At 30.0% G+C, this 17,754-nt stretch overlaps 1 protein-coding gene across 10 annotated transcripts in view; it reads left to right on the top strand.

Moving 5' to 3' along the window:
• Pdm3 (pou domain motif 3) overlaps window positions 1-17,754 on the top strand; it is a 148,327-nt gene that overhangs the window by 116,697 nt on the left and 13,876 nt on the right. For all 10 annotated transcript variants that reach the window (XM_064216624.1, XM_064216623.1, XM_064216625.1 and 7 more), the window contains one exon: window positions 13,928-14,109. In XM_064216624.1, the coding sequence (XP_064072694.1) occupies window positions 13,928-14,109 (182 nt within the window). The remainder of the gene's footprint in view (window positions 1-13,927; window positions 14,110-17,754) is intronic.

The raw sequence follows: 17,754 nt of genomic DNA, 5'->3' as shown, positions 1-17,754 counted from the left end.
TTTGTTTTACAAAAGTTTTAATGGAATACATTCGCTAACTTTTTTTTTGTGATGAAGATAAATTAGGTATTGAGTATTCTTATGAGAATTTCAACAAAATTCCATATTAGTTGATTCGTATTAATAAAATAAATGGAATTAGTTACCACCGTGCTTCGTTTCTTGTAATTATAAATAGTTATTCATCTTATTTTCGTATTCGATTAGTATCTGCCCGCGAGTTCACCCGCACGGGGGGGGGGGGGGGGTTATTATGTTATGTTCTCTGTGACAACGTACGCAGACGTATGAGGACAACAATCAAACTCGCTTGTGCATTCATATCTAATATTAGTTATGATGCTTCAATTTACTTATTGCTTCTTTAGATATTAATCCTCTTTATACGCGCTCTTGTTCAACTGTTTTGGATATTATGAATTTCCTCTAAAAAGACTTTAACGTGCCATAATAGTTGTCATTTTACTAGGTAGATTCAATAGCTTTTCCAATGTAAATAAACAGAGCTAAACCAAGTAGATAGCAAAAAATTATAATAACAAACGTATGATTTGAAAAAAAAGGTTTACGAACAAAATCGAAACAATTCTGTGTAATTATTCCAAATGTAAACAATATTTCAAAACTCGCCACAATAGCAAGAAAAGTAATTTCATTAAAACATATTATACCATTTTCACTTCATATAAAGTATCTATTTAAATGTGTCGTTGTAAATGAATTGATATATTGACAAACGATACTATATGTGGCCTTAATAATATGTTAATGCAATTTTTTTTATCTCATTTATAATAAAAACCATCAGGATATTTTAACTTTTTTACGTGGAGCGTTCGTGGAACACAATCGTGAAATGCGTTCATATTTTTATCTATATTAATAAAACACAAATGTATTACATGGCTATTACGAGGTATATTTTTTAAGCATTCTTATAAATGCAATTGATTAGGAAGAGTTTTCTTTTATAAGTGAAAGTTCTTTGGATTCGTTGTGGTTTGAAACATAAATCACGACACGACAGTCATGACAAAAATAAAAAGGAAAAATACTATGCGTATGTTTGTGGTGTATTTTTAAATTTTGTAATTATTTAAATCAAAGATCTTACGAAAAATTGTTAAAGTAATCTTGCTAGATTATGTGTAACAATATTGTAATATTATATTAATTAGAATAAATTGCGATGTACGTACTTTTTTTTATAGTATTTCGGGAAAATTTTCGTACAACTTATTTAATATCGACTAAGTATTGTCATATAAAATCAAGATTACCTAATAACGTATAAATTTATTTTCTGATTTCTACATTCGTATTCAAGAATATTATTTATTAACGACTCAACTGAAAATTAATTTCAATGATCACCAATTCCACGATTCTATCAAGAACATAATCTTGTATCGGTGTTTTTTTAAACTCATCTCGTAAGCAATTTCTATTAATTAGATCTTGATGTTCATTGTGTCAGGGGCGATCAGTTACTCTTTTTATAATTAAACGTTCCCTATTACATATTACTATCATTACTATTAATAGGCAACCGCTATTCTTTTGTATGTCAATTTAATTTTCAATATTATTCAATGCATTGTGAATGCATTATGATTAGATACAGAGCTGATATTTTTATAAAGAAAATAAGACTTAATTTTTTTTGTTTATATTTATGAATTGGGATTTTTTTGTATTCCTTATTTAAAAAAAAAAGGATGTGTGATCAATGAGTATATATAAATACAAATCATAAATATAATAAAATACACAGTATAAATAAAATAAAAAAAAAATATTTTAAATGTATAATATAATAATAGTAAAAGATAATGAAAATAAGGTTTTATTTAGGAGTTGCTTCCGGAACCAATCCTGGATGTAGAAGTAGATAATTCCTACATTTGTCATCGGAACTGAATATGCACGTAACATTTAAACTCCGTGTGATAAGAGAGGGAACCTAGTTCACCTTACAAAAATAGACGTATACACACATTATATACAAACTAACGAACAAACATTAGAAGCAAAATAAAAGACTGTAAAAATTTGTTACTTATGGTAGAGTAAATAAGCCACGAGTGCGATTATGTTTTGTGCGGATGACGGATATATATTATGGTATAAAATAAAATATCACCGCCCTTGAGGGATTAAGCGTTATAACACCAAAGTCAGCCTGAGCCAATGACAAATGTTGGTTGTAATTACGTGACAATGAGTGCAATTAGTTTCTCGTCTGTGTACGTTACTAATCAACGGTTTGTGTTGGAATGGCCAAGTAGGGTACAGTTAGATGGAATTTGAAGCTGAACTGTGTGTATCGCTTTTGAGCATTTGCCAAAACTATTATCTAAATACTGTAAGGCCGTTTTTATATATACATATTTTTAAACAAGTTTGAAATTATTATTGAAAAAAATATTATTAATATTAAAGATGTTGATGATGTCCTCCTGACTGATTTCGGCCTGGCTGAAAATTCTTAATGTGGATAAGTCAAGTGCGTAGGAGATATTCAAATGTTTATATGTGTGCACAGCTTGTAGTCTGATAGTAAGGCGACACAGGATCAATGGCTTTTTGTGCTTTGCGAGGCACGGGAATATAACCACTTACTAGACTAGAGTCTAAGGTTATACTTTGAGTAAGTTTCCAGTCATTCAAGCGGTAATACTTCTTTATTTTTTTGCACATTAAATTATGAGCTTGGAGGTTGTGTAATTTAAAGCATCAATTATGATGAAAGAAATTCGATTTCACAGAACCAATTGATAAATTAAAATCAAGAAATAAAAAAATAATAAATGAATAGAAATATATTTATCCAAGTCAATTAGGAATGATATTGCTATAACTGGTAAGTCATCTAATTATTTCGAAAGCTTATAAACAAAGAAACCAATTATATTCAATAAAAACACGCAATATTAATGTACTGAATCGCCAAAATATATTACCGTACCGAATTTATACTATACAATAATATTTTTTTAATTAAATTTATCCAATTCTCGAAATCATCTTTCAATGATTTAAGTATTTTAATGATTCATAATCATTAAACATCGACGCCATTGCATTATTTATTATGTTTCTAATTTCATTCCATTCAGTTTGAATGATAAATGAACATCGTGCAATGACAGTATTAGCATTTTAATTCATTTGAAATAAAAAGGTACGGATACCGATCTTATCGGGGAGGGGTGAGGTCCCTTGCTTATTACACGTCATTACAGAACACGATGTTATAATTACAATGATATTGTATTATGACTGAAAATACATTAAAAAATGTATTTCGCTATGATTAAAGTGTTTTTAAATGAATGAATTGAATGACATCGTTATGTGAAATAATGATAATATTTGAATTAAGAAGGCAAGGAAGACTTGATATTGTTCATTTAGTTCTTTTAATTTTATCATTCACATTAGCCTTAAAACTCTGACGATGCTCTAGTCCACAGCTTCCATGCGCATTGCTTCTATAACTCTTTGGATATTTTTTTATTTTAAATATTTACGTTAATATAAGTGTAAATAATGCAAAAGTATATTTATAACTATACAAGTTCATTAAATTTACCCGCTGATTAACTATTTTCTATAATACTAACTGCAAAAGAAAATATTGATTCCAAGATGAGATCAATAACGCTAGTATTTGAAGTAAAACGTTAACGTATCAAACTAATATTATTAATTTAATTTATATAACATTTATTTAATAAACACGTACACGAAAGATTTTTTTTTAAAATAAACTCTCACCACGTTTCCGATTCCGCAAAGTCAATACATTCTTCCTGAGGCAACGTATTTAGGTCTATAATAAGATTCCACTCACATTTTTAACATTGCCAATTAATAAATAAATATTTCATAATAAAAAATAATTCGTATATAAAGCATATGACACAATACAAGATTATATATATAATAAAAATTGAGTTCGTTTTCCAAGATATATTTTAATTGTAATTTTATTAACGTACCTACAATATTTTATTGGTAAAAATAGTAACTATTTAATTTTTTAACAGTTCTTTTACAATTTTGCCGCCACACTACACTCTACCGGTAATAACATTACATTTATAAAACATTGTAAAACGTCGTTTAAAAAGTGTTCGTAAGAGCTTATTTCAATGAAGTATATTTTTATATTTGAAAAAAAAAATCTTGAATTTCTTCATAAATATATTTTTAGTAGCAGTCAAGAGCTTGGAATCTAGCAGATTTAAGACTCTCCTCGAATAGCACACAGCCGTCAGCCCTTCGCCTGTCCTCTCGGGACTGTTCGGTCGTGGCAATATAGGAGAGTTAGGGAATAGTTTGTTGTATACACACTGGGAAATATAAGATTAAATAAATATTGAACAACATCACATACATTACTCTGATCCCAATGTAAGTAGCTAAAGTACTTGTGTTATGGAAAATCAGAAGCAATGACGGTATCACAAACACCCAGACCCAAGACAACATAGAAAACTAATGAACTTCTTAAGAAAGAAGATTCTCCGCGCAATTCTCCGATGACAATGACCGCGGCCGGAATCCGTCAAAAGTACTTCATCAACGTCATTATCTTCAACATATATAAGTACTATATCGAAAACATCCTCAAGAATCTTATATTAAATATTTATAACGAGGAAAATCCAGCACACATCTATAATCTACCTTAATGAGATATTTTATGCTAATTATGGACAGGATGTTCCAACACAGCGTTGTTATAATTACATAACATCGTTCGAGAACCTCGTGAACAATTTTCTGGTGTTGCCCGCGCGGAAAAATTAAAATACGGTCGTCGTTTACGACATCTTGATTTTCACAATTTTTTATTTATTAACTAACTATCCGCCCCGGCTATGTGCGGATTAAATAAATCCAAAAATTTACAAGAGCAAAATATTTAAAAAAAAAAACTTGATTTTATTGGGCCAAGAATTTTCCAGAACCTGCACAGTATAACTCGTAGATTTTCAGCATCATCATCAATGGTTTAGGATTGCATTGATACAAATATAGAATCTTTAATTTCAATTTATATGCATTTTGTTATAAAGTACAGAACACATGCACGATCAAGCCAAGCAGATTGACAGAATAATTTAAAAGTGATTTAAGTGTAAACTAAAATCGAAGTGAGATCAAGCCAGATAATCACTACAAGACACACATAGCTTACTGATATTAATCGCGGTTTTCGATACGTGCGTACAAACCTTTATATTGCATAATGAAAAGTATCAATATAATAATAACTGAACTCGTAATAGGCCGTGACGCCGTATACCCGTAATGACGATAATATCCAAACTTTTACGCGAAGTTAGTTTGCAATTATATATTTATCCAAAGATGTATTTATAATTTTCTTAATTGTATTATTATTGGAACACCAAATTGTTTTTTTTTTAATTCTGCCAAATGGCGTTGAGGCAAATGTCCAACAGTGGAAAGTTTGCTTATAAATAATAAGGGTGCGTGGGAACTGTTAGCGTTTTTCACGAACGTGTTCTACCCGTTTCGAATTTATGCTTACCAAATACCTCCGCTGATCTCTAACTGAACAGCACGAAAATCAAAATAATTCATATACTTATTCTCACTTATATATATTTAAGTGTATGAAAAAATAGTTATTGACGTAAACGGACATTCGCAATATGTTTGACGGAGGTTTGAATGTGAACATATAATTAGGTACGCTCAAGGCATTAAGTATTCCAGCGTATAATTACCTTAGCGCCCGTGACGCGTCTAATCCGAGTAATAGTGATAAATAGATCCTATGCGATATCGCGTTTGAATATATTAGAGTTTACGATGCGGTGCTTAGTAATGCTGCTGCCACACTGTAGTTATAAAATGTTTTAAAACATTAAATAACACTATAACATACGTTGATAACGTTGTTGTGTAACATTTTATAACCATCAGTTTGGATCTATTTTCGGAAGAGATTAGTTTAATAACATTAATGTTACATTACATGACAATATTTGCTACAATTTATGACTAAATGTTAACTAACAAGTATAAAAATAAAATTTCATAACGGTAGTGTGGCGGCATCATAATGCAGCTTGTACGTTCGTCTCAAGGACAATGTATATATAATCTGTAACACATACAAACGTGTTTTTAAAATGTAGTTTATATATCAAATAACATTTACACAAAAAGTTTTTAGTTTGTCTTAATGTACTGAATGACGCATTACGCCATGATTATCCATGTAATAGATTCAACATGAACACAATTAATTTAATTATAAAAATAATAGTTTTCCTCGTATGCTTAAGTACAGTAAAATTAAAAAAAAAATTGTAATCGTCTAATATGATAAAAAAAAACACGTTAACATTCCTATTTTAAATGACGTTTTCGTAAGTCAACATCGTGAAAACTAAATAAATTTTGAAGTAATCAAATATAACCTAAATTTTAATCATTATTATTCAAAAATAACTCGTAAACAGCTCGAACGGCTTATTTGATTTCTTACACGCTAATGTAACAATGAAATTATGTATAAGATTTTACTATTCGATTGTACCGTGCATCCATTAAGTGAATTTATATGTGTGCGCGTAGGTACTTCAAAGACATTAAGTTAATGCGACCTCATAATTACTGGCTGGAAGCATTAATTCTCGCATCCATAATTAAGTTTAATACCTCATTTCTGTTGGCCTACAATCTAGATAAATATTGTATGTCATTTGACGTCTATTAAAGTTACATTATAATGTTGAATCATTGTGAAATACGGGCGTAACGATTTTTTTTAAAGAATACATTTTACTTCCGAGGCCGAATTTGAATAAAATTATTCTTGGAAACATACGATAGGTTAAATTGTTTTTAATCGCATCGCGGACTCGGTATAGATCTATTCTCTCGCGAAGGCGTGCCCTTCCAGGACAAATTATCGGTGTGCATTAGTATGTGTGACGCACGTACTTACAAGATGTCTTAGTGTACGTAAGACTAATTTAAGAATACATACAGATCAGCGTATAGTTAATTTAACGTGGAAGGGCACACCTTCGTGAGTGAACAGACCTACATATAATTAAATTACATAACAAGTTGACATTGTTTGTGCTTGTTAATTCTTAGAAATACTATAAAGTATTTCTAGCATTAAAACACATTATCATTCTTATTTATTTATCGCTAGCGATTAGTAAGATAATAATTACTGCGAATTATTATAGCGTTATAAATTTAAATCTATTAGGTACTAACATTTGCAAAAGTAACTTTGTTAATTAATTAAATATGACACAATTACATATAATTATGTAATAGTTACAATATTTATATGTAATTGTAATTTATATTAATTTATACTTTTTTTAATGAATGATCCAGACCAAGTTAAAATGATACCGAATTCTATCGAAATAAATAAATACTCCAACTGTTGCTGCAGTTAACCATTAATCGGTTAGTTTATACAATAACGGCCATAAAAGACATGAACTAAAGCATCAATATTAAAGAAAATTAGTATATTTGTTATTCATGATGTACTAGCACGGTAGGTGACAGTACATCTATACCAGTACAAATAATAGCCAATGCAATAGCCTATAGTCTATTTGCAAGCACATATAAACCTTGCACTTAAAAATTTAATATATCTTCGTTTATCCTATCTACAAACACCAATAAATGACTGAAGAAGGAGGTGTCACAAGCATCAGTTAGCGGATAGTCATTTAAATAATGTTTTAAATAAAAAAAAATAACCTGCGTTCAAGTGCGAAAATTCGTACGTATATTTCATTTCTTATATAGACATTGTACATGTTTTTATCTCCAAATTATACGATGGGAGTTACAACGTGTGAAACAATCGGAAAACCACGCTAATTACAATTAAGATAACCTTTAAAAAAACAAAATTATCCTGTCATGTTGCTTCAATACTTATTTGTTTAAAGAATATATTCACGCTGTATAAAATTCTGACAGCTAACAGTGACCGCGACTAATACAAGATTATTATAATGTCGTGTAGTCACTAGTTCCGTTTAGTCGCCCCTGTTTGAGGGGGGGGGGGGGATCGGGTAAGCAGGTAGGTCTAAGAAGTAATATAATGTAAGACTGTGTATAATTTCGTATTTATAATATTAGTAAAGTTTACTATGCCAAAATTTGCTGCAACGTTTTATATACGTAACGTATAGCGCAAAAATGTTTTTAATTCTGTCACATTTATTTGACAGAGAACGCTTTGGACTTTTCTTTAAGAAAAACACGAGATCAAATCAGCTTGGTGTGTTCCGATCTTAAACGGGTATTTTAAATATGATAAGAATTTCGTATAAACGAACAGATAGCTTAAGGCGCTTGTAATTATTGCGTTATAAACGTTAAAAGACGCTTCAATGCGTTTTATTGCTTGACATAGCAACACGGACGCTGTGTTGCCAATTTTTGATTCGATATACCATTAAATTTATTTATATTAATTAGAAAGTTACCCTTTATTATGGCATGGTATATTAAAATATTTTCATAGTGGTATTTAAAAATGTTTAACGTTTAATTTTTTAATTATGGTTCATAGCATTAAGTTTTTGTTCAATCGCAATACATAACCATATACAGGATGTGCTACATCATATGTTACATAATATTGTGTAGCCTTGGTCTTAGACATAAGGCTTAGAATTTTAACTTTTCTCCAAAAATTCATAACGACTCAGAGCGGAAGCTCTCAACTAACATGGGTTCAGAGGTTTACGTATCAACACTTACATAAACAGAAAATAAATTTTCAAACGGAACTTAATTACAGATAATATAATTGTTTTGTGATCGTTAGAGCCTGGCGAGAAATAATAAGAAACGAATGTGGCCATCGGGAGGTTTTGTTATTAAAATAAATATACCAACTGTTTCTATTAATATAATAATATTAATATACGTACGAGCTGCGAAATAATAAATTTAACCGTCATAACGTTTGCCGTTACGGCACACGACATCTTACCCTCAAGACGCGCCTATATATACTAACTTCATATCAAAAAACGCAAACGCATTTGGACCTCATTGCAACAACCATCAATAAACGTACCTGTCAAAACGAGTTGTTTTTTTTTATAATAACTCATTTATTGTGTTTATTTAGTTTTAATAAATATCAGGCCGTAATACGGCTTCTTAATTGTCGCCGTCACTTTGAATACTAATAACGTCATCGCAGACAATGCATTTATAAGAAAAGGTAAACATTAATACACGTTATGAATACAAATAGAGTTTTAACGTTAAGAAAACTAACAAAGTTTTTTATTAGTACCATTATTGTATGAAATTAGTAGCTAATATTAGTTATTTAACAAGAAACGGTTGCTCTAAAACGTCCTACAGCTGGGCATAACGTCTTCAACTATTTTAGGAAACCGGCTTGCATGTTTTTCACAACGCTGCACCATTATGGATTAGTGGGTAATATTTTCATTAAGTTAGTAGATTATTGACTATGACCTGGATTTGAAACCGCACTCTTAAAGTATTCAACGTGCTAGACTCGATCTTATGATTGCAAATGTCTTTGTATAGTGTTATTATTTATTACAAACATAATTGATTAACCATAAGGTGATAACATGGTCGAACATATATTTATGAATATTTTTGTTTCGGTATTACAATCGATTTTTTATTTTCCATTTAAGTTTATTTATAAAATAAAAAAATAGCTCTGAAATATTTAACGGTTATTTAAAACGAATCAAATCGCAAAATCAATTGGAAGGGCGCTATCTATAAAACTCTATCAAATTATTTTATTCAGAAAATTTGCCACAAGTTTCCGTTTTCCATAAAAACCAACCATTTTATTGAAATTTCATGTAAAGAGATTATTTTTACCTCCAACAAAAAACTCTCGACGATTTACTATCACAAAAGAGGTCGTGTATGTCAAGAGATTGTAATTTTTGCACCAAAATTGTTATTTTCAAAATAATTATCTCCAAAAGGCGTAGTTTCGTCGAGAATCCAACGCGTTGATAAATTGAAGGAACAATTAATGTTCGCATAGTTGTGTGAGTAACTCGAGTGTGTGCGGTTGGATGTGTGTGTGTGGTTTTATTCTAGTGGAGACGTGTGTGGCAAGGAAATTGGTTCGTTAAATAAATGTGCATTATACTCAACATGAGCGAGTTTAGTAAATTACTTTTATAAAATATTACATACTAATTTTTTTATAAATATTTCCATTTACGAAGCTTTTAAAGTAGGTTTAATAGTTTTCTATTACATTGTTAAGCTTAAAATTTTAAATAAATAAGAACTAGTTTAATTAAGTACGTGTGTCCGTGACATAACTTTAACTTTGTAATAAAAAAATGTTTTATTTCAAACGTTACAAATGAAATTGTTGCACTTATATTCGGCTTCAAAGTTACATCTACCGCGTACAAAGTAGTTTCACTTCGTGAAAAAGTAGTACTTCTCTACTTTCACACTATAATCGCACAAAACTGAATTAAATCGATTAATTCAATTCAATATAAAAATAAATATATCCACAAAGAGTGCACTATGTTATTGCATATCAACATTAAAAGTCACTCGTATTTGTTGTGTGCAATGCAACGGATGAGGCCCTAATTAGCCCGCAATTACCACTAATGCAACGACGCACTTAATGAAACGCGCCTCATTTAAACATCGGCTCACCGCTCGCGACCAAGTTACAACACTATTGTTGTCAGAAGGACTTGAACCATTTTAAAAACCTTCCTTTAAAATGAGACATTTTTTTACTATTGTGATTATTTTATAATTAAGCGTGTCACACACGATAAATATAATATTTTTTATCTTAAGATTTAATATCACTCAAAATGCAACAGTTGTATTCTGCAAGAACTCACTTTGCTATTACGCTCTCATATCTCACTCGTGGAATGAAGGAAACCGACTTATTACACAGTAGTTTAGAACTTTTAAAACGAGCCAATTTCGCTTTTATCTTTCTGAAATTTAATCTAATTTAATTTTTATTTCATACATCTTAAAGTACGAAATCTAGCCATCTATGCAAAAAAAAACTAAAGCTAGACTGTGAAAAGACTAAATAGGATTTTATATACTATCGCATCTTAAAATCCCAGAACCAATGGAAGATTGACTTTTTTGGCGCGTAGAGTATAATTCCTGTTAAACTAGAACATGCACAGAATACCACGGCTTTAATAAAGCTAATTAAAAAAAAACTTGTGAAAACACAATAGAAAAATATTATAATATCGTGTGTGATGCGCTTTAAACCGCTTTAAGTTTAGACTTAAAATTATGCTTCAAGTTGCACAGTTGTAACAATGTTGTATTATTAAAACGAATGCATTAATTTCTTTATCTTTTCTTGTGGTGGTTAACATAAGTAAAATCATATAATTAATATCGTATTGACAATATTTATCGTCGCTAAAAACGTATAAAATTGAGTTAACATAAACCAATTGCATTCTAACTTATATAAATGTCAATGTTTAATATCAGAGCATAAAAAACGGTTACGCTAAGATGATTTCTCTAGGCATTATGAATGGTAATGATTAAACTGGATTTGTTTTTATCAATAACATATGTAACAATTATTTTTAATTAGGTTATAAATACTTTTTTGTAATGTCCTAATGTCGGGTAGGGCGGCCAACATCAAAGAAAAAAATCAGACACCATTGCGTCACCATCACTTAACGCCAACCTTCGAACTAAACTGCGAATTTATTTACAAAATTGAACAGATTTAAAATTTGGAAAAAACAAAAAATACAGATCTGAACCTACGAACTCCGCTCCATTATCATTTTAGTACTTTCGTGACAAGTTGATAAAAGTAATTAATTTTGTTGTTAAGGAAAAATAATGATATCGACATTTTTATGACTGCTGCTTAAGATAATATATTATAGCATTCGGTGAAACAGCGTTAAGTAAATTGTATAAATTAATATTAATGAACAGACACAACGTTTCTTGTGTAGAATTACGATTTTATCTACAAATGTTGTTTAAGGGTGAGCAATTCAAGAAAATTGTGTCTTCTTTCGAGTGTCAAATCTATTGATTTGACATTTACCTTGGAAATGTAATTATTGTTTCCAGGCTGTTTCAAAAATACATTTCGGACAAAAAAAATCTCGCTGTGTTTCTTTGTTCTCAGGTCTGAGGTGTTTCTTTCTGAATGGTTGTAAAATTTTGAGAATCAATAAGAAAGTCTAATGTTAAATGTTGAATAAAGTTTTTCGCATTTTGAATGAAGAGTGAAAAAGAAAAAAACTTTAGAGTGTTAAACTACACAACACATATGTGAGACCGTTAATCTATAAAATCTAAAAAAAATATCGGTTTAATTTCATGCAACTATTTGTTTGGTTATCAATAGAGTCTAGATTTTATGCGACTGAGATGCGTTTTTTCTATAATACGATCTCTGTTTATGTATCTGCTTCCAAATTAGGAAAACAAACTTTTTCCTTTTGATTTAATTTTATATTTATTTATTTAATTGGAGAACATACAGCCGTTGATAAACAAAAATAACAAATACTTAATAACTATTAGGCCAATAACAGTTCTCACATTTTCCTTGCATAATTTTTCAATAATCTTATATTATTAAATGATATCTATTATATAATATCAGTATTTATTGCAAAAAAAGTTTATAAATTATCAAGATCTGACGACAATAAGTTGCCAATAGTATCTACCTTTAATGGTAACGAAGATACTATCAAGATTAGTTTTTAAAACACTTTAAATGGTTCTGTAACTATAATTTCTTGAAGGATATTTGAGAAATTTATATTTAATCAATAAAATATTCCATAATATAGTATATTGTTCAGGGAATTAAAAAAAAAAATATTACACTTATAAGAAATTGTTACGTTTATAGATAGAAATTATTACAGCCGGGGAAACATCTGCGCGAAAAGGTCGTCCGTTCGATTTTTTACTAAAAACTCCGCAGCGTCGACGTATTTAGTAATATTTTTAAACTTTTTCATCATTAAAATTCCTGTAATCATCAATACTTACATGACATAAGTTACTTAGTATTTTGAATAGTTAGTTTATTCTCATTTTTTAATTAAACGTAACATGTTTATTTATACTTGTTCAAAATATTAAATTAATTAATTAATTTTATCATTTGCTTGGCCTCATATACGTATTGCTGTACTTATTGCGCTAAATGTGTAGTTCGGGTTGTGTTTTTGACACGGTAAGATTCTACAACATGCGTGTGGTTGAGGCAATCACGACGTCGATTGATTGATGCGCTAAACAAAAACCTCCTTATTCTGTTCCTCTTACGACACACTGAGATGGAATTCAATTCTGTTTAACCAGAAAAATGAAAACCGAAAACTATGCGTGAAAATAATTTTATTTATACAGTTTATTTTCTAAAAAATTCGAAATTGATTGAAGTAAGATGTGTGTTTATAATATATAGTATCCGTAATATCTAATATTTCGATGTTTCAAGAAATTTGTGATAATTAATAACCTAAGTTAGGTTTATATATATAGTTTATAAAGATTAGTTAAAATAAAACGTTAAATCAATGTAAGAAATATTACTAACTATTAGAAACAACTAAAATAAAATCCAGTTATATTTTTAACTGTTAAACACAAATGGGCTAAAATGAAGTGCAAATATTTTGTCAGTCTATCCCCCCCCAATTTTAGAATAATCTTATTTATCTGTTCTCATTCCTTATTCCTTCCTCTGTGTGCTGGAAGATATCTCTTCATGGATTAGCATGCCTTTTACATTTTTTTGTCTTTTGAGAGCTATTTGTATCTTATTTGGTATTTTTTTTTTTTTAAATGAACGTTTATTCCTCAGGCTGGCAGCATCGAACGGCGAGATAACGATCACAACATCTCATTCGAACGCTGGCACGACGAGCAGCGCCGGCAGCGTCGGCTCCGGGCCCACGGCCTCACCGCACCCGCCCGTCAAACTGTCGCCCGGCTCCGTGAAATCACCGGCGCACGACGATGGAGATCTACTGGCTGACTCGCCAAGTAAGTACACAACTGCCATAATAGGGACACGTGTCATATGTATTTTGCAGACATTTTTCAGCGAAATATTTCGTTTTTTCGGGTTCCCGATATGCTAATCCGATTGATGTGTGAGTTATTATTAATTATAGTGTTAAGATAGCTTTATGCTATGTAGGGTGTTTAAGATATTTTCTGTATGTAAAGACGAAATGTTGATATAATATGTTGTCGAGCAGGAAAGGCCTTATGACGACAAAAAAGATGTAAAAAGAAAACGACGCCATGACACGTATAAGTGAAATGGTGTTTTTTGTTCTTCACGTCTTAAAATGTGTCCTAAAATAATATCCAAACAATCTATCTGATAATCTGTTTTTTATACTAGATAAAAGAAACTTAAAATACTAATATTAACATATTTACTTTAATACTTATAATGCAGTCCAAACCCAGAAGGTCGTGAAATGTCAGGAAGTGTTAAGCGACATTGACTAAAATACTTATGACATATAAAGGATACACGCTTCAAAATAGCGTATCACCGGAAGTAACTTACAACATACCAGTGAGATACTATATGAGTCCTTATAGAAAGGCACTGCTGAAATTATTTTCATAAACAGCAAACACTCTACATCCATAAATATATTATTTTTCATTACAATTAACAGAATTCGATTCAACTCATCCTTTTTTTTTATGGAGGAGGTATTTTTATTAAAAAATATAGTCGTATCAAGTTCGTATCGTAAATTACAAATTAATCGATTCAAAACAAAGCAAAACGTCAATTACAAACTGCGAGTTATTTTCGACTTTTGTAACTCAATTGTACTCATCCATAAAAGTTGTTCGTTCTAAGCATAGGCGATCCATTAGCTGACTGGAACTTTAACAATGTATAGTTATTTCAACTAATACTATAAAGAGTTTGAAGTCGGACACTGTTTAGAGTTAGTCAGTGCGTCGGTAACTGAGTGCAAAGTCGATTACGCGGGACACATGAGACTCGTATGAACGATGCATTTAGATAATTCGTATATATAGTCACTTATTCGATTGAATATTAAATACTAGCGGTAAATTGCACTTCTAAACATGACATTTTTTAATAAACATTTAGACATCGTTTATTATTTTCACTATCTCAACAGACATAGATGATAACAAAACATAAAATATACGTACATAGTTGAGTTATATGATATATGCTTTTTACAAATAATTTTTTTTTTTCTAAAAAAATTACAAAATACTGTATGATTCTTATTGTCGTCGATGAATTAAGTTATGATTATGATATAATTATGTTATCATATTTATGTTGATAATTTTTTTTGGTATGAGTGGCTAAAATTTCTTACAGCGCCACGTCTATGGTACCCGCTACTAGACTTACTATAGACAGTGAAAAAAAAATGTTTTATTTTTTTATATAAAAATGATTTTCATACACGACAATGAGTCCTGACTGGCTGAATCAACACAGCTCAAACTATATTACTTTCGTTTAAAAAAGTATCTAACAATGCGATCGGACTGGGTTATTTGCACTTGAAGGGACGACATCGTATTTTTTTTTGTTGTTGGTGCTAGTTTGCGTACTATAATATGAACTTAAAGCAAAAAGTGACTTTAAATACAATACCCGGATATTGATTTTGAATATAAGTTAATTACACATATTTCACATATAAATATGTACTAAAATACATATACATACATACATATATTTATATGTACGAACGTAAATAAATCATTTCACATGACTATTTTGAGCGCCAGACATCTCTTTGTATATTTATAATATACTATTTTTATTGGCCCATTTTGTAATGGAAGAACTAAAAGGCTGACGTATGTATCGTCAGACCTATTAACCTACCGTCTCGACTAGACTTTTATTTCTGTTACGTGACCTTAAAACTAGCTAGACCAATTTGTTATTTCAGATCTTCACTTAGACTTAACTTTTCACCTTTTGATTGGATGTAGATCGGACTACTGCCCTTGTTTAAGTAACTAGTTATAAAATAAAATTACCCTTATCCGAGTAGTTTAATATCATTTTTAAAATATTAATTATTATTAAATACTCGAAATAATTATTTAAAAGTTAAGTGCATATAAATATATCATTATTGTATTAGAATTAAAATACAATATATTTTTTATCTGTGTTATATAATAATATTGTACTTGGTTTGTAACGATAAATGCTTTTACTAGAAATACTTACACATTTGGTATGAGATGGTAATTTTGATACGAAGCGCCTTGGAAGCTAGTTTAACAATCAACTCAGCCTTAGCAGGTAGTGCAACTGCGAGCTAGGTAAAAGTTATTTTAACAATCTGACATTAATTTGTATCATATGACCAATCATCTAAAATACTTATACAATGAAATAATATTAAAACAAAACACATTTTTTGAAAAATCATTAGTCCGAAAACATTCCAGTGTTGGGGTAGTTATTTGACTGAAGATGGAATTTAGATTTATTCAACCCACGTTCAATTATTTGAAAAACAGTCCTGCAGTTTGATTTCTTCTCGAATAAATAGAAATCAATAAAAACAAATTCTCCGTAATGTCATGCTTTACTCATTACGCATTTGATGATCTACAAAATAGCATTACTAGTTCCATAACGGCACAAATACACTGTTTCGAAATGAAACACGTGTTTATGTTGAGGTGAGACTCAGACGGCTAATTGTTTGATAATGAGTGTATCGATTCAATGCTATTTCTCGTTTAACCGATCTGATATGAGCTAATTACTTTTAATGTAAGTAGACGATGGATATGTTGACTTATAACTCGATTTGCGAGAGGCATGTACCACACATTTGAGCAAATATTGGAGCAAACTTTGTGACTTAGGAGTCTTTGGTTGGGGTCATTTCAAATTATAAATTGTTGAAGTCTCTTAGATTCGGAATAAGCAACCCGTGACAGAAATGTGACGAGAAGATACTTTAAGGTTTTTGATTTTTCATCAGTAGTACGAAAACCTAAATATATTACTTATAATATAAAAAATAAAATAAAATTTAACTTTAATCCAAAAAATGTGTTTGACCATATGGTTGTCGAAATTGAATGATGCTTTGGACGGGTCGACTTGTAATGCAGCAAATTATACAAAATTTTATAAACAAAAGCCTTCAAATAATATTATACTAATTTAAGCAATGCGTTGTTAGTAATAAATTACTCTATACATTGTTTCAAGTCAGGTCATTCTCAAACAGATGTCCCATTTGCCCGTCCGACTAACAAGTGTATAAAATAAAAAGAAAATCAAACAATACACAAATTAGTATACATAGATACTATATTTTATATAACATTTTATTGAATACAATAAACAGACAACCACGATATAATTCAAGTCTCAACTCAATATATACTCGTAGGTACAATATGTCTGTAGAGTATATCTAATTATTTACTTCAACGTTTTCCTTCAAAATGTCTCGCTTTAATTTAAAAATTACATACATTACGAAGTTACGTACATATTTATGCTTAGTTGTTACAAGTCTATGTTATCTGCTACTTGAAAACAACGATGATACATCCTGACAATCGCGACCACAGTCCATCATACGAGTATATTTAAACATTAAACTTATTATTAAATCCATATTATAA

Source organism: Vanessa tameamea, chromosome 13 (assembly GCF_037043105.1).
Source record: "Vanessa tameamea isolate UH-Manoa-2023 chromosome 13, ilVanTame1 primary haplotype, whole genome shotgun sequence".
Classification (NCBI taxonomy): Eukaryota; Metazoa; Arthropoda; class Insecta; order Lepidoptera; family Nymphalidae; genus Vanessa; species Vanessa tameamea.
The sequence above is the reverse complement of the archived record's forward strand: the minus strand, read 5'-3'. Positions and strand labels throughout refer to the sequence as shown.